The 19,076-nt window shown below is 45.0% G+C and overlaps 1 protein-coding gene across 1 annotated transcript in view; it reads right to left on the bottom strand.

Annotated features, from left to right (window-relative positions):
• The window catches only part of fgf14 (fibroblast growth factor 14), a gene marked incomplete at its 3' end in the record, with an annotated part of 128,188 nt that extends 109,870 nt beyond the window's left edge, over positions 1 to 18,318 (bottom strand). The window contains exon 1 of the mRNA XM_080838653.1: positions 18,093 to 18,318. Coding sequence (XP_080694779.1) covers positions 18,093 to 18,300 — 208 coding nt within the window. The 5' untranslated portion in view covers positions 18,301 to 18,318. The remainder of the gene's footprint in view (positions 1 to 18,092) is intronic.
• Positions 18,319 to 19,076: the final 758 nt, after the last annotated feature.

Here is a 19,076-nt window from a genome sequence, read left to right as displayed (position 1 = left end):
AGGGACTATATTTAGATAGTGGGTATTGTGGCAGCATTCACACCTCCCACCAGAGAGAGAGAGAGAGAGAGATGCAAGCGACAGGGGCATGGAGGCAGGCCACCTATCGGCTGTGTGTCCTTTTGTGTCTGTCAGTCGGGAGCAGACAAACACTAGCGACCCCTAATCAGAGACAGACGCCACCCTTTCAACTCAAAGCAGACACGCGCACACACACACACACACACACACACACATACACACACACACACACACACACACACACACTCAAATACACACAGAGCGAACACACATTCTTATTCATATGTGGAATGGAAGGATTTCCCTGATTTCACTGTTGAGTACAACCTTCACACAGAATAGTGAATTTTAAAGATCTTTTTCAAAAGAGGCCAAACACACTCAAAAAAGTCTAGCCTAAATCGGCTGAAAACTTTAAATAACACCTTCAAGCCAGTGGACCAATCAGCTTAAAGTGCATAAAGCAGAAAATTAAGAGAACTGCTTTAATGTAAAACGTAGCTTAACAACATGTAGGAATATATAAAGAATACACACTATCATATAATCTTGCTTCCCCATCTTAATGAATAGTTCCTGTGATTTAGATCTAATGTTAATACACTGAATTCCGAAAAAAAAAGAAAACATTACTTTCACATAGTCCCTAAATCATGTTACAGTGTAGGGAGAACGGTCAAATCCAGGGAGGGTTGTTGATGACAAGCAGCTGTTTCAAAACTCAATGAGTGCGTGTGATTGAAGCACAGGCGAGCTTGAAAGAGCTCAGTATGAATGCACTCATCTCCCGAAGCCTCCTAAAATCCAGGAGAGCAGAGATGAATAAATCTCAGAAATGACTCATTCACATTTTCCCTTTCATCTGTGCGAATGACAGCCATGCTTCTCTCTCCATCAGGTCTGCAGCCTCAAAAATGTATACACAACACTAGCAAACAGGCACTGCAGAAGAAGGGCCATACTGGTTCAGTGTTTCCCTACATAAACAAAGGATTCATGGATCACTGTTTCTGCTTTTCATAATTGAATTCAAACACATAAGCATAAAGACTACAGCTGCACTCTAGATGCCCTGAGATTGGCACGCTGGCTGTTCATTCCTACCCGGTTGCCAAGGGAAATGGACAATCTCCTTAAATCATCTCAGAGGTTCCACAGTGTCTGAAATCTCTGTGCCCATCTTTTGAGCCAGTGCTTGTGCTCCAACCAAGGGGCTAGAAGGTTAGATGAAACTTGGCGTGGGATGTGTTTGGACAACTAAAGAGCGCTAATGGCTAGGAAATGTAAACAGCACTGGGGGAGATGGAGGAGATGGACAGTGTAATACGTGTGTGTTATGTTTGTCCTCGCTCTGCTACTCCCGTGTCTGGCTTTCTGTGTTTCTTCGCTCTTCCTGACGGAATATGGTCTTAATACGCTAAGTACTTGATAATGGACGCTCACTCTTCATGTTTAGGTCTCTTTCTCTTTACTTTTCTTTTTTAGCTGGTGTGCATATATCCTATATCAACATATCTCTCTCAGTCTCATATTCTGTCCCTCTCTCTGAGTCTGTCTCTCCCCCTCAGTCTCTATCTCTCTTTCTATCTCTCTCTCTCTCTCTCTCTGTTGGTGCCTGTTAGTCTTAATGGCTGCCTAGCATGGCATCAGGCTGTGTTTGTAAAGCCAGGCTCTGTTCCGCTCATGAAAACAGGCAGGGCACTGGATGCAGATCACACTTCATGGACCTCCCAGCAGGGCCTGGTGGACAAGGGGCCCTCAGATTGCTCCCTGCTACTTGGAACAGTCCAGCATGTTTGTGTGTATGTCCATGCAATGCCAGTGCTGTGAAAGTGTGCGAGAGTGTGATGGTGTGTGTGTGTGTGACAACATGTGATGAGAGTGCTGTAGGAGTGTGTGTGTGAGCATGTGTGTGTGTGAGTTTGTGTGTGTGTATTTGTGTGTATGCGCACATAACCACACGCCGAGAGATAACAGGAGTGCTGAGAGGTTTAAGTGGGAGCCAACCGTGCGTGATGTGTAGTGACTGGCGTTGCCGTCATCAGCCCGCCCTGTGGAGCCTCTAGTCTAATCATTGCTCCGTGGAAGCCAGGCAGGCGAGCAGGCAGTGGGTAGACAGACACCAGGAGCCCAGAGAAGAGGCATCACACATACAGGCTCCAGTGCACCCTCACCACCCCTCTCCTCATCTCCACAACCACCAGCACAGCTAGCATCCAGACCACAGCCCCCGACTGCATTGCTGGATGCGTTTCTGGGGGGGTTGGATTGGGGAGACTAGTCCAGCAAAGGGCTGAGAGAGAGTTGGCAGTCATGTAGCCCTGCGGTACGTGCTCCTGCTCCAGTCCTGTTCCCCGAATGCCACCACTACACTTAATTACCAAACCTCCACCTCTTCATTTTTTACTCAGGACAGGAAAGGAGAGAGAGACAGAGACAGAGAGATAGATAGATAGATAGAAAGAGAGAGATGAAGAGAGAGAAAGAGCAGGGAGGGTGATCTGAATGCAGTGCATGCATAATGAAATTATATTCTCTCTCTCCCTCTCTCTGACACTCTCTCTCTCCTTTTCTCCCTCTTTCTCTTCCATGGCAGTAAAAGCAGATACTTTTCAGAAGCAAGAGCTGCAAGACTCGTCATCTGCACTGCAGTCATCCGTTTTTTATCTTTGTTGTTGTTTTTGTCTGCACCAAACCCATGTACTGTGCTCATACCTTCAGACTGAACTTTTATAGATGCCATAAGGTTTGACTACAACCACCCTGGCCATCTAGACAAAAATCTGTAGGGGAAGAATGAATCTGAAACTGACATTCAGATGAGGTTCCACAGAAGTGACAAACTGATCACCCGTTCAGTTCAACATAGAATCGTTTTTTTTTTTAAAGGTTTTTCTCCAAGTTTCAAATGTCTAATGCTGACTTAGGAGACAAAAACAAAGTCTGAGTGGTTTTGCTCTCGCCACAAGAGCACACTGCACTGTTATTTCAATTATACTTCTATAGTTTATTTTTGCATAGTATATTGTTCAATAATAAGGGTCCAAAAGTAACCCAAAGTAGCCAAATGAGCCTCACACACACTGTTGGGGATGCTGACATTTTTTTTTCAAATCTTCTTTGTTCATGCGTTTGTCAATGCCTTTAGTTGTGAGATGCCATCAGAGAACTTCAGGTTGCAGTGCACTAGAGTATGGGCTCTCAGGGGTTAGTATGGGTGGTCAGGGGATAGTACAGATGCTCAGGGGTTAGTATGGGAGGTCAGGGGTTAGTATGGATGGTCAGGGGTTAGTATGGGTGGTGAGGGTTAGTATGGACTGTCATGGGTTTGTACAGGTGGTCAGGGGTTAGTATGGGTGGTCAGGGGTTACTATGGACTCTAAGCGGTTAGTATGGACTCTAATGAGTTAGTATGGACTCTCAGGGGTAAGTATGGACTCTCAGGGGTTAGTATGGACTCTCAGGGGTAAGTATGGACTCTCAGGGGTAAGTATGGACTCTCAGGGGTTAGTATGGACTCTCAGGGGTTAGTATGGACTCCAAGGGGTTAGTATGGACTCTAAGGGGTTAGTATGGACTCCAAGGGGTTAGTATGGACTCTAAGGGGTTAGTATGGACTCTCAGGGGTTAGTATGGACTCTCAGGGGTAAGTATGGACTCTCAGGGGTAAGTATGGACTCTCAGGGGTTAGTATGGGTGGTCAGGTAGTTCCCACACATCCTATTTCACACCACCCTCACTCACCTTTTTCCTCCTCGTGTTTGATAGCTTTGCGCACACGCTTCTCCACAATCTCCACAAAGTCAGCATAAGACATTTCGACTGGACCCTACGTGTGTGGCGCTTGGAGCTTGAATGTGATTTTTGCATGTCTGTCAGTGGCCTTTATGGATTCTCACACCCTCTCTAACACCCTCGGCCCTCGGCCGATGTGCCAGAGTCACGCTGCCGCTCAGCCTTATCTGCTGCCGGATTGAGGCTGATGGTTACCTCTGGAAAAATGTCAAGCACCTTAAGTACTGCTGCTGCTGGGTCGCTTACATGCAACTGAAGCTTCGGTGAAACAGTATGTGACTAATTGCTGGCCAGTATGTGTAAACATACTCAAGTCACACGGACAGATGATGAGGGATCAGCTGTGAGAAGCCTTTATCATAGTTGAGTAGCATAACCTACGACACAAAACTGATCTCAAAACAGTGTCTGTTTACTTTGCTGGATTAGAGCAAATTCTGAGGCAGTTTCGGAAACAAGACTTAAATCCTACATTGAAGCAATTGTTCTTACAAAAACACAACTCTAACAGTTACAAAGCTAGAGTTATCTCTTGCCAAAGCTGTTTGTGCAAACATCAGTCAGTATAAGGATTCTACCCAACAGATGGAATGTTAGTTCAGCCCTGTCTGAGCCAGCAATATCTTCTTTATATCAAATAACACATGCAGAACCTTTCTGGGTGAATTATCTGATAAACCGTTACAAAACAAAAGTGCCAACACTACAAGCTTTACAATTGTTTCTAGATGAAAAAACTTTTGCTGACAAGCATGCCAACAAGCTGAACTTCAATAGACATCTACCTGAGATGTGGTTCAAAGCAGTACCTTCAAACACTCTTCTCTAAGGACAAGCCAAACACTTCTTCTTTAGAAGATGTTTGCACAGCGAGGTGGAACTGGACTGTTGGTGAACATGACTTACGACAGAAATAGCAACAATTGTCTCCATGGAAATCGGAGAGCTTTTCTCTTTTTTTCAAGGGACATCTGGTGATTGTTCCCTATGACTCTTTTAAATAGAGCCAGGTGTGTGTGTGTGTGTGTGGGTAAGAAGAAGAGTGCATCTGCATCTCCCAACAGTGCATCTGTCTGAGGCCTTGCAGTGTGTGAACGGGGCTGGTCATGTTGTGCATCTCTAGAATCCAAGCAGTGCCTCAGAAATCCACCTTGTTTGCTTTTCACCCACAAGAATGAGAGAAAGTCAAGGTCAGATCGTTCCCGCAACATTTATCTCTCTGCTTTCATAGTAGAGAGAGAGAGAGAGAGAAAGAAAGAAAGAGAGAGACATGGAGAGAGAGAAATCCTTCTCGTTCCTTTTCATTAGCGCACTAGGAGAAATAAACGCACTGGCAAACACATACCATTAGTTCGGAGCATACACTGTAAATAGCAATAGAAAAAGAGAATGAATACAGTAATTAAGAATGTACCCGCAATTACCCCTACCAGGACTGGACTGGAGCACGAGCTGCAGTCTCATTACCAGTGGAGGTGAGGAGTTAGAGTCTGGGGACGGTGCAAGAGATGGGGACTGATTTTAATTGGGAGAGAACAGAGAGCCTCCAGAGGGGTCAGCACAAAGCGTTGACAAAGATATCTATGTAGCGGGGTAAAAATGGAAGGCGATAGAGAGCAGAGGGTGCCAACTATGATGGATGAATTGGAAACTCTGGGACTAATGCATTTTTTTTTTGTTGGGGGGGGGGGGCAAAACTGTCTGGAATTGCTCCATGGCTCTATAAGAGTGATGAAAAAACAACAAACACACACTGAGAGAGAGAGAGATGGAGAGGGAAAAAGAGAGAGAGATGGAGAGAGAAAGAGAGAGGGATGGAGAGAGAAAGAGAGAGAGGGGGAAAGAGAGAGAGAGAGGTGATGTTATACTGCCTACTGCACTGCACCAAAAATTTACACAGTGTACCGCACAACCTCCTGTTCAGATCCCTCAGCTACCGGGAAGCAGAGAGATGGCGAGAGGGAGGAAGAGAGAGATGGCAGCCACTGTTGCTGCCACTACTGCGTACACACAAACACACACACACACACACACACACACACACACACACACGCCCCAAACACACACACTCACACTGAGGCAGGCAAGCTGAGAGACAACCATTCACACATGCGGGTTATTCATACCGTTTACACTGTAAATAGTCTCCACTTACTGCAGCCTCTATGGCGTGCCAGGGAGCTCCAAAAAAAATCCCCGGCTCTGAAAGCCCCCCCCCCCCCCATCACATCACTTCTGCCAGCCTCTGCTCAGGCTCACTCACTGACGTGAGATCAGTGTTCAGGACTGAACAGCAGCCAGAGGGAAAAGACGCCTCCAGCCACCTCAGAGTCAGACCACTGCCTCCAGGTTTACAAGTCCACCAGCATAACCCAACCGTGTTTTTATTTCTTTTTTTATGATAGCCACGGCAAGCCCTCTCCCTCTCCTGGCTTCACTAAGCTGCCGGGGATATGACTGAGAACCACATGGCAGGGACAGGGGCACTGTCTTAATGAGATTGTATCAGCTCAGCTCACAGTGTAGGACGGATGGATGGATGGATGGATGGATGGATGCTGTTTTGGGGAAGGGAGGGGTGTGTGTATAGGGGCGGGGGGGACACTTACATCTGAGTGTTAAAGTGACAGGCACATAAGCTGGTGTGTAAAAGAAGCTGGTCTTCAAGAGGGGATCAGGAGATAGGAGATGGCCTATTTATGGTTTTGGTGAAAGGAGTTCTGATTGGACAATAAACAACCCAGAAAACAGCAGACTCTGGAACAAATCTGGTCCTCAACTATATGCAGCCTGATTGGCTGAACAGCGTTCTAAACGTGCCCCTATTTCTCAAAACAGCATGGTTTTGCCACCCATCTAAAAGGTCTGTGCTGACATACATTACACTGACTACATGCTTCAAGCAGTGGCATTTTTTTACCCTTTGTTGCATAAAACAAACCACTTGTGGAAGGAACCAGTACTTTCAGAGAAAGCTTGACATCTAACACTATATTTCAATGTTTGTAGCAGTTATTTTGACTTGACTTCACATGTATATGTCGTTACGATTTTGGGTCCTGTCGTTAACAAAGGAAAAATGTAATTCAACACAATTCCCTTTGCTTTTCTGGAACTACTGAAGACCATTCTAGGATGTTCAACACAGTGGGTTGTTTTTTTAGTATGGTTTAGAGGTAGCCTCTGTGTCTAGTAGTATGCAAACAGGAGGTACTATATTAGCAGCTTGCAACCATACTCTCTCATTCATGCAGTAGAGGCATAGTTATAATGCAAACACACCTCCTGGATAAATAACAAACAGCTCTCTAAAATAACTGCTGCACAGTGGGGAAAAACATGTTTATCAAACAGAAAGATAGACACTCTCAAACAAACAAACAAACAAACAGACAAACAAACAAAGGCCAAACAGAACAGCTGGTCTCGTTCCAGCATCCACGCGCAAGGCATCTTTGTAGAGCGAACAGAGAAGAGTAAGGGAATGGATTCAGACTGTGTGGACAGGGAGAGGGAGAGAGAGAGAGGGAGAGAGAGAGCCTGTAGTTTGCCATCCACAGCTCCTTGCCTTGGGGCATTGTGTGTGTGTGTGTGTGTGTGTGTTGCTGACTCCACACAGGAAACTCAGGCAGGTCGAGGAGGAGGAGGAGGAGGATGAAGAGGAGGAGGAAGCTAGATAAACACATCTGACAGATGAAAGGCAGAAACCAGCGCGCTCAATGCACACGGCGTGCTGCCGACGTTGCGAACCGGCGAGGGGAGAGGAGAGGTTAAACTAAGGCACACGACCCACCATTTCACATACACAAACACACACACTCACACACACCACTTGTGCGCCCTGTCTGCTGTGTTATTCTTACCAGAGTTTCACACTCAAGGACTACTGAATTTTCCATTTGCTTAAAGACATATCCTTTATCTGTATTTACAGCATAGTAAAGACATCACAGGTGTGTTTATAAAATAAAGTCAATTACTTCAAATAAAAGCCATGTAAAGAATACCAATGTATAAAGTACAGATCCAATACTAACAAAGACACTCAAGGACTTCACCAACTCAAAGTGCCTCCAATAACGCACGCAAAATCAGCTCAGCAAAGTGAGTGTGTCACCCAGGGTTAATACCACTGTTCACAAGACCACTTCTGAAAGCTCTAAAGTCAAACGAAAGACTTAAAAAGACTTTGTAAAAAACTTCACTGGATGGACAGACCTTGCAATCAAACAGAGTGCCATTCTCTTCAAATCAAAGTCAAACTTCAGAAGGGCCCTGGCGTCCACAAACACTCTTTTGAAAGGCTGAAGTCTTAAAAGCTCACGATTCATCTGGGGATGGCTTACCTATCTTAGAGTGACAGTGCCAAGTGTCTGTCTTCTTTAAATCATCATTTCCAAAACAGTTTGACTATGTGTGTTTTTCAATTAAACAGTTTGAGTTCTTGTTTTTCTGAAACACAATGTTTTGTCTGACGATGACAAACTGAAACGAAGTGGCAGTTAGCAGACGCTTCTATCCAAAGGGGCTTCCGGCGCAGGAGGGTCATGGAACTTGCTTTTATTGCAATGATTAATTCATACAAGACAGTTCATGAGGACACACAAGAGCACAACACAGTAATACCCTCAAGTACCACCACCCACCCACCCCCCCATTGCCCCGGGGGCTTGTTTGGTGGTAAATCAAGGCAGCTCCACCTGTGCCGCTTCAGTAGACGACTGCTGCAGCCTCCCTCTGTGGTCACGTGACCAGCACTTCTGAGCCTACTGACAGGAAAGGAGAGAGGAGAGAAGAGGAGAGGAGCCGTGTGTCAAAGGAGAGGAGACGAGCCTCGTTAGGCAACATCACACACCCCTGTCCCACAACAGAAGGGGGACTGGGGGCATCACAACGGGCTATTATTGGGAACACGGGATGTTTCATAACACCCAATGATTTATTGGAGCCTGAGTGGAGCTCTGCAGGGAGGAGAGAGAAAGAGAGAGAGAGAGCGCCGAGGGAAGGAGAGAAAGAGAGAATGATTGAGAAAAACAGAGAAAGAAAGAGAGAAAATTAGCATGTGAGTCAGAAAGAGAGACCAAAGAGATAAGGAGAAAGAGTGAGAGAGAGGTTGACACCACGGAGGGCTCGGTCCATATCCATCTGTGCCATGCTATACAGTACGGACATGCCCATTTTAAAGGTGATCTGTGCCATGCTGTGCAGTACGGACATACCCATTTTAAAGGTGGCTTCATGAGGAACATCTACGCTGGCCAAGTCTGTGATGAATAACACTGCCATTTAAAACCCCATTTGACACAGTTTGGCAAACATCACTTTTCAGCTGAGAAGCATGAATTTCAGCAGTGATGAGCCATTTTGAATGCAAAGTTAGGGCACACGTTGTAGTCCATAGCCTTTGCAACAGAGGGTCCAGAGGGACTCAGTAGCGTTAAGTAAAGTTTAATAGAAATACTCAAGAAAGACTAGCAGCTATTGATATTCGAAACAAGGGATAGGCTTAGGGTTGGGGATATACAAAGACAGAGTATAAAATACTATTACACACTATTAATTAGTGTCTTGCATGGTAATGATAGACTTTGTCTATAATAGGGGATACAGCAAGTGTTAGTATTATACTTTAATCAAATTATCATCTTGTGCTGTCAAAAAAGATTCTGGACAGTGGAGAGTCTGTAAAAGGCATTTGTAATAGATACTTATATTTAATCTGCAAAGCCTAACCTCTTTAAAGCCTCTCTATTAAAGCGTCTGAGTTTAAACTGCTCCCCATAATGGTGCGCTTCAAAATGGGCTCCACTACAATAACTTGCAGCACTACATTAAGGATTGACCTTCCACAAACCTTAGTGGCTTAAAAAGGACTAAGCACCAGCCCACAGAATCACGAGGTTGCTGGTAATTCGATTTTAGAACCTGAACTCATATTGGCTACTGTCATCAAGAGGTTTGTATGACAACAAAACACCCAACAGAATGGCTGAGAGTACTTACTGTCCACAGTGTTGCCAAATACCACAAATATGCCAAAAACAAAGTGAAATACATACAAGTTAAGTTTACTCACTAAAAGGCCACAGTGCACTACCATTGTGAAATATTCCATCACAGTTACATGGTTACATCATCTATTCCTCCTTGATTTTCTGGATGAAAACAAAATCAGCGTAGAGTTAAAAAAGACTCCTTTCCACTGTGCTACATCAGGCAGGACAGCACATTCCTCCTCGTGCCATAACTCAGTGCTGCTAAAAAGCTTCCCGGGCTAGCATCACAGGCGGATGACACAGAGACACACCACCACTTACGAGACAAAGGATGAAGCAATTCTCTCTCTGCGGCCAATTAATCATGCTGCCAGCTTGGGAAATGTCAAAACAAGAAAGGACCCTGTGTAGTCAGCACATGGGGCGATGGGTATTAATTGAAGCACATTGTCTCGCAAACAAAAAAGGCGTCGAATGCATGTATGACACACAAAACTCTGGGATACACAATACTGCAGTAAAATGTCAGTCACCCAGCACAGTGCTGAAGCCAGCTCATAGTGTGCCATGTACTCGGGATTTCACCGAGACGCACGTCAAGAAAAGTTTCTATGGAAACACTTCACAGCGGCGATCAGTTTGAAATATTCACGTAATTTAGTTTTTAATATGAAGGAGTCCTGAAGTAATAACTAGTATAAAATATTCTAGAACAATATTTTTGGCTTTTGGTTTTAAATATTGAAACTGCCTAAAGAAGAAAATGGTTGTCTACTTTGCATTTATATGAAGTATTGATGGCATTTTTCTTCAGTTGCAGATGAGAAATACTTGTGCCACTGAATCACTAGATGTGAAATTACTGGTTGTGAGAGACAAAGATAATGGTCATAACAACAGCCCTAAAAGAAGCCTAAACACAGGAGGAACAGGGTCTTTTTACGTCCATCGCCACGCTAACCCCAAGAATAACACCTCAACTGCAACATGTACAATACAGATCAATACACATGCACAGATCTACACAGCATGAGGGGTTATAGCCATTCACAATTTCAGTCACAATTTAGTCAAATACACAAAAGGTATAGCTTGCACATACACACTTAAAACACAAAAAAAAACATATGCACACGCACACACGTACACAACTCAACGTCTGAAGTACTTGAAATCCATGGGACTTAATCGAGTTAACTGACCCCGGCGCGTCCTCCATGTGGAGTCAAGGCCAGGGCCGCCAAACACGGGGCACCCTGCCAGCGCCGCTCAGCCTCCAGGCGTCCCGGCCCCTCAGCCTCAGCACCACACATCACAAACACACACACACCTGATGGCATCTTTATGGAAATTCACTGCGGCCAAGCGTCACGGACCTCCCTTACCCTCTGTATTAATTATGCCGCCTTAAATGCTGCCTTATGCCGACGTGGAGCGGGAGAAGGGAAATTTGAGATGGCCCTATGACTTTCAAACCCTCCCCATCTCGTCACCACTGCCACCACTGTGACCACCTCTGCCCACATGTCACTGCCAAAGGGGTTGGGGCTTTTCAAGGGCGAGATCAGTAAACAGGAAGGTGTCATAACTCAATTAACCCTGAGAGGAAAAGCGCAGTATAAATACAATCGGCCGTCGTGGGCAACAGCTTGCCAACCTACACCTGACCTGAACGCCCCGCCCACCCCCCACATACACACACATATACACATACACACACACATATACACATACACACACACACACACTGCTCAGTGAGGTCACAATGCAGGGCTCTAATATGAGCGCCTACAGGCTCACTCTCAGGTTAAAACCAGTCCCAGCCACACAAATGTACATAACTCCATCAGTGGAGGGTTTTTTTATGAAATTGACAGTAATTGCATGTTTGTGACTCGACAGGCCTGCATCAGCGCAGTTCGTCTGCTGGAGAGACACTGTGTCCTGTTGTTCTCATTAGGCCCACCACAAACCCCTTTCATTATCCTGGTGGTAGTCTGCTCCCCTCGCCTCTCCGAGTCAGATTCAATTCTTCCAGAAACGAGCTCATGCTCTGTCTGAATTAAACGCACTGCTACATTATAATAACTCTCAGTTCCTCTTTTATCTACCAGGGTATGATTTGCAAAGTAGGGGGGTTTTGGATATATATAACTCCGGCAAACGCACTGACACTTGCTCGAAGGTGAGAATTACATTCAGCGAGAAAAATCTCCCGCATCAGCAAGACTCGGTTATTAAAATGCACATGTAATTCTACTTTTTCTCACGGTGTTATCTCAACAGGGCGGGGAAAATGCGCTTTCTGCTGTGCCTCCGAATCATGGAAGAATTTACAAGAAGGATGCCCCAAATCACCAAACAATGTGTGTCCATGTACTCTTGGATGGGACTACACCTGCATAAGGTGGCCATCAGAAAACCCTTTGTTTGAAGGAGCTATGAGAGTCAATTGACTTCACTGAATACATACATTACATACACAACTATATATGTCTTAATATCTCTCTTGAGAGGTGCAGTGCCACAATGTAGAACTACCAAGCAAGCAACAAAAAACACTTAAAGTGGACAAACATTGCAGAGAGGAAAAGAAAGTTTCCATTAAAAGAGAGAGGAAAGAGAGAAACAGAGATAGAGAGAAAGAGCCCGGTCCATTGCCAGTGTGTGGGGGGAATGAGGCCACTCCACAGATGAGGCCATGGCCCTCTGGCCCAATGCATTGTGGGAAGTGGGAAGAGGGGGACTGGGGACTGCCACATCAGGCCTGATGTGCTCACAGCCCGATAGACATTTCATGGTTTTCAAACTCACACATGCCAACGGCCCTCATCACAGAGAGACAGAGAGAGAGAGAGAGAGAGAGAGAGAGAGAGAGGGAGGGAGGGAGGGAGAGAGGGAGAGAGAGAGGGAGAGAGAGAGGGAGAGTTCATCATTCTCTCTGTGGCACAATATTTATATCTCTTTTTTCTCTCTCTCTTTCTCTCTTTCTCCTTGTCACTGTCTTTTGCCCTCCCTCTTTCTCTCTCCTCCTCACTCTTTCTCATTTCCTCTCTCTCTCTCTCTCTTCTTACCTCTTTATCCACTTCCTTACCAAGTCGGACTCTTTGTCTTCTATTCCTTTCTTTCTTCCACTTCTGTCTTCCTCTGCCCAATCTCTCCCCCCCTCTCCCCTCCTCTCTCTCCCTCTCTCCAGACAGCTTGTGAGGATTCTAATGAACAGCCAGCCTCAGCTGCGCACGCACATGTGTGTGTGTGTGTGTGTGTGTGTGTGTGTGTGTGCGTGTGTGTGTGTGAATGCAGCACCCATTGGCTGATCTGCGCTGACCCAACCCCTCATTTCGACCTGTCAGGGGTCCTTCACAGGTTACTACACATTGCCTGAGGCTTCAAATCAGTGCTCTGGAAAAGAAACACACACAGACACAAACACACACACACACACACACACACACACACACACACACACACATGCTCAGACATACACACACACACACACACACACACACACACACACACACACACACACACACACACACACACACACACACACACACACACACACGCTCACACACACACACATGCTCAGACATACACATACACTCTCACCACATGAATGCACACACACAAACACATACATATAGTACACTGTACAATGCACTGATATTACATGAAGACCCATACACAAACACACACACAGACACACACATAAACACACTTGTAATTACACAATTCTCTTCATATGAGTACACACACACACATTCACACACATGTGCTCACACAGCTATCGACATGCCGACAAACACACACAAACACAGACACACACACATACACTCACACACACACATGGCCCACATGGGTTGTAAGAACATGAGTAGATAGAGCACGTATTAAGCATTTATGAGGAACATATAAACATCGTCAGAGCAGGAGTAAGGCATGGCTTATACATAAAATGTATGTCCCTGCACTTAATCAACAATTTGAGTGAATAATAAAAATGCTGACAATGGCACTAGTGCAAGCAAACACACACACACACATGCACACAAACACACAAAGTGCTGCAGCAGCGTAGAGTTAACCCTGGGTACCGCAACCTGACTACGAACATGGTAAGAATGCTTACACAGAATAACGATGCTGCATGAATGTATAACACTCTAATAGATAATGTAGGTGTTTGGGTGTGTGTGTGTGTGTGTGTGTGTGTGTGTGTTCCATTCTGTTCTATTATTTTCTGAACTAAATTACTATATTCTAATCCAACCCAGTATTCTCTATTCTCTGTGTGTGTGCACTCTGTTTTACCTTCCATTCCAGTGGACCACACATGGATAGCTCTCTGTATGCCCCCCTGCTCTCAGTGGGTCAGCAGAGATGGGGTCTGCTCAAGATTCCTTCCTGTTAAAAGGGAGTTTTTCGTAGCCCCAGTTGCCTCAGTGCTTGCTCTAGGGGGTTCAGGCTCTGGGCTCTGTAAAGTGCCTAGAGACAATTTCAATTGTTATTGGCGCTGTATAAATAAAATTGAATTGAACTGAATTGCTGTGTTGCAGTGGGGAGCCGCTGCAGGAGGAGGCCACAACCCTCAGTCCTCTGTAGAGGCTCGTTCCCCCCAGAGCTTCACAGGCCACAGCAGCCTCTGCATCTGCAACGGGACGCCACGGCAACTCTCCACCTGGGTCTCGTCAGCACAGACAGCAGGAGACCTCATACACATACACACACACACACACACACACTCTTCCTCTCTCTTCGTCCTTTGTGTGTGTGACAGTCAGAACTTGTGTGTCAGCCTGTGTGTGTGTGCATGTGTGTGTGTGTGTGTGTCTGTGTGTGTGTCTGTGAGCTCATATATTGTTGTGTGTCTGTGTGGCACGTGTGGACGTGCACAGTACACATGTTTATTTGTCATTAGTATATGTCATGGGGAACTGTGTGTTTTAAGGATTCTAAGCGAGCGTCTTGTTGTCCGCCTCTACGCCCCCACTCTGCAGAGCGTTTGCCGTCATGCCCAATCAAGCTGTACCCTCAGCGCGGCTGTAAGGGGTTGCCTGGTTTCATTCCAACCCGCTCCTTAATTATCTAATTGAATTAATTATGTGCTCGCTCAGACTCCGGCTTCACTTACTTACTTACTTACTCTGTGGAGTTCAGGGGTTTATCTGAAGGAACACAGCAAGGAAGCGCCCCATGCTGGGCCCTGGGTCACAGCAACAACCCTAATGGTGTCCAGTAGATGAGGCTGTTGTAGCAAAGTGGTGCAGGAGAAAGAACTGGCACACAGCTGAGGCTAACTTTCTCACAGAGGGGGCGGCAAACTTACACTTGGGTGGGGTGATATCAATCAACCGAGACGATAACCTTCAAGGCAATGAGAACTGCGAGAGTAAGTGCGACAAATGTGAGAGAAAGATTGAAAATCATCCTGAGCCTCTCAGCTGTAAGTTGCGGTTGATATGGCAGGGGAAGCAAATATTTGGAACGAATGTCAGCGTCCTTCTCTGACAAAGCCTCTGTAAATAATGTTCCATAAAAAAGACAGTATCTGACAATGAAGAAGATAAACAGGCAGACACAGTGGCAGATGGTTTTTCAGCTGACTGCATCAGGCTTTGTTACCTGTCCACGACTAATTCAAAACTAGACAGACAACAACACCATTATCAGCAACTATTCAATGTACCATTTGCAACTGGCTCAGGTGGATCATTTCCGGACTAGTCCGGATCTCAACACTTTAATATCACTTAATCTGAATCCATGGCATCATTTATTTGCTCATTACGCAAAGGGTAACGCCTTGTCTTTACTCTCCTGTAGACAACATCTGGGTGGGGAGTCTTTGGGGGAAACATAAGCAGGAGACTGATCAATATACACCAATCACGGTAATAGAATAAACCTCCAATGGCAGTGTTTGTCTGAACTCTGAAAGGGTCATGTCACGCTGTTGTCATCCGTGCTAAGCCATCTAACAGATTCTGTCAATATTTAGCTACCATCAAGTTATAAGTGTATTTATTGTACGAAGGATCTCATATGACACATTACACTGCAAAAAATCAACTGTTTCAAATAAGCCAAAAAATTCCGTTCCTAAAGACAACTTGACAACAAGGAAGTAAACATATATTGTTTTTACAATATTGTGGAATATAATCATGAAATAAATTCAGATATCATTCAATTAGAAGGTGCAAGCAGATTTGAAATAGAAACAGTTTCCAGAGACAAGTCAGCAAACAAGATTAGATCTGTAAGCTATAGGATCAACAGCACATTTACAGAACACTGAGACAAGAATTTGACTGGAGAACACTATTCAATAGCACTAATGGTAGACACTAACACTTTCCCTGTGCACTACTGTATCTGACACGCCGCACCCCCCTCTCTCTGCCTTTCCGTTATGTTTCAAAAAATACGGGCCCAGGAACTGAACGGTAAGACTTCCATCCAGAAGGCCGCGGAGGTAACAGTCCTGTGACTTCATTAGTGCCGTGCAGCTAAGGCGGTAATTGCGGTGGGAAAGTAATCAGGAACCTCATGCTTTGCTACCTCTAATCACACAAAGAATGGGGGAGATGATGGTGTCCTTAAAGTGGGTGAAAAAGTGCTGCTTTTGACGTGGCAGTCACCAGCCCTGCGGGCAAGTCACAGACGATCAGGACTTTTCACCTTCTTCTTCCAGTCATTTTAATGGCCATAACGACTAAAATATAGGGCATCTGTGTGTGTGTGTGTGTGTGTGTGTGTGTGTGTGTGTGTGTGTGTGTGTGTGTGTGTGTGTGTGCTGATGTGTGTGTGTGTGTGTGCTGGTGTGTGTGTGTGTGTGTGTGTCAAAAGTATACACATCGTAATTTCTTAGCCCTTGGAACTCCAACAATGACCCCATGGTGATCTGGCTCAATTTGAATGTGTAGCAGCTAGCAAAATATATCTCTGCATCAGTCCTTTAAAACTTTCCAACTGAAGTTATGATGTATATTCATTAGAACACAGGAGAATGAGGATAAAGCATGGCAATTAGGAAAAGACGCATCTGAACGGATTGTTAGTGTAGTCAGGATTTGACTGTATTGCCCCTGGAGTGCTACTTCTGGAAGTTGGGTTCCTGCTGCAGCTCATTTATTTCCACGAGGTCCTGTCTAGATTAGTGCTGACACAACAAACACGTCCTGGCGAGACACCCTACCAACGACGAGGCCGACCTTACCCACGCTGTCTTCATTTGGTGATGATACAGAGTGGAACGTGAGTTATGAGGGGAGTCACAACGAAATTATGTTTCGTTGTGTTTCGTGGGGTGTCAGCAAGGCAAATGTGCCATGATCTACTACACTGCAGTGCCAATGAAGACAGAAGCGTCGCCGAGGACCACATCAACTTGTGACACTCAAAGCGTTCGTCTACTCATTAAATGTATCAAAACATGGTCCCAATGCTTCCTTTAATTATCAACTGACAGCCTGTTGAAAAAAAACGTGAAGCAGTGTCAATTGGACTCGTACGGGATCTTTATAAAATAATAACCTACATTCTCACTACGCAGACACTTCCTTGCTAGCTGGGAATTATTGCAAGAAACGTGAGTCTGCAACTGTAGTGCAAGCGAGACAATGGTGCACAATTGCTCCATATTTGATACTCTGCAGATATTTTGAAAGTGGGCTTCAAATCAACAATACGGCGTTACGTTTCAGCATCGCCGGTCCCTTTTCCCCAAAAGCGTAACCCCACTTAGCAAAGAATAAAGCGTCGAGACGTTGGTTTACCAAACTGTGAATATATTTTACATGAGACTGAACTGGTCCAGGAGAAATATCACAGAAACATATACCGACCCGCTTATTAAATCGACAAGTGTTGCAGGGGAAAATGCTGCTGCAGCAGCAACCCTGGTATAAAACCAGTTAAACGAGGAGCACTTCAAATGACACAGAGAGAGGTAAGGGGAAACGTGTGACGGGCTGAAAAGCAACAGTATCTCACTGTTGCTAGAATTAACCATTAATAGAACCTGAAACATAAGGGTCAACAAATGAGTTTAAAAGTTGTAGGTCCTATGTTACCATAAGCCCGAATATTTCGGCTTTGACGTTCAAAGCTTTGCCCAGGCTGGCTTGCTGATAGCGGTAGCCTAGTATAGGATAAGTTATTCCCCCGCACTCCGTCATTTACTTGCTGCACAAATATGATTGCAGATCTATCACTATCACCGCAAACAATGCCAAACAGCGCAGTTACTGAGAAATACTCAAGCAGATATTGACTTACCACTTGGGTTCTTGTTTTTCTTAAGACTCTTGCCACAAAGACACTGCAGCATATGCGTTCCTTTGCTGAAAATGTTCCAAAGAAACCACATTGATTTGGGCGAAGAGCAATCCAGCAGCTTAGACACCCTGATATAGAAGAGATCCTTGCGGTTGCATAATAACACAAATGGATCGGTTTTCCAGGACAGGGCAACCAATAGTATCATAGAAAAATACGTGTTATCCAAGTCTTCTTCGTTTTCATTAACGTGGTAAAATAATTCTTGTTCTTCGCAATAAAGGTTACTATTTGCAAGTACAAAGAATGCCACCTCAAGTAGTCAGTAATAAAAATAGACTCTATAAATTGCATGTGTAGTACAGGACAAGACTTGCAGTCCGTAAACAAACAGCACTAACGTGAAAACAGTCAAACACGGAGGATTTCCGAGCCCAAAACCATTGCCTATTAGTTCAGCACTCAGAGGAAGGGTGGATCTGCACAGCATCCAAAGCCAGGAGAGGATGCATCCTATGCAAATACTGCAATGATAGCCCCAACAAAACAACACATTGCCAAATACTCAGTTCACTTGGTGGTCTTCTTGAAACCAGCTGTTTGCCGAGGTCAGTTTCCAATCACCACAGTTTTCATTTTCTTTTTTGAAAGCCCTGATCGACAAACCAAATGTATTTTGTGTCCTCTTTTGTCAGATTTGTTATCTTTAAGTGTTTTACGAATGCATCACTGACATCCCGCTCCTCCAAAAAAAGTATTGTGCGTCCGCAAAATATTTGCACGTATTCCACTTCGCCTTAGATCTCAGTGCTGTAAATGTACGAGGAGGAGGGGTTGAATTGAAAGATTGGCTTTCCATTACGTAAACACGTGGTTTGAGCACCGTCATATCACGGGGGCTCGTGGCATTTCGGTTTATGACCCGAGTGATTGTCTAATAGTCACTAACGCGCGTGTAGTGGGGAGACAGACCAGAAGAAACAC

Source organism: Sprattus sprattus, assembly GCF_963457725.1.
Source record: "Sprattus sprattus genome assembly, chromosome: 5".
Lineage (NCBI taxonomy): Eukaryota > Metazoa > Chordata > Actinopteri > Clupeiformes > Clupeidae > Sprattus > Sprattus sprattus.
The sequence above is the reverse complement of the archived record's forward strand: the minus strand, read 5'-3'. Positions and strand labels throughout refer to the sequence as shown.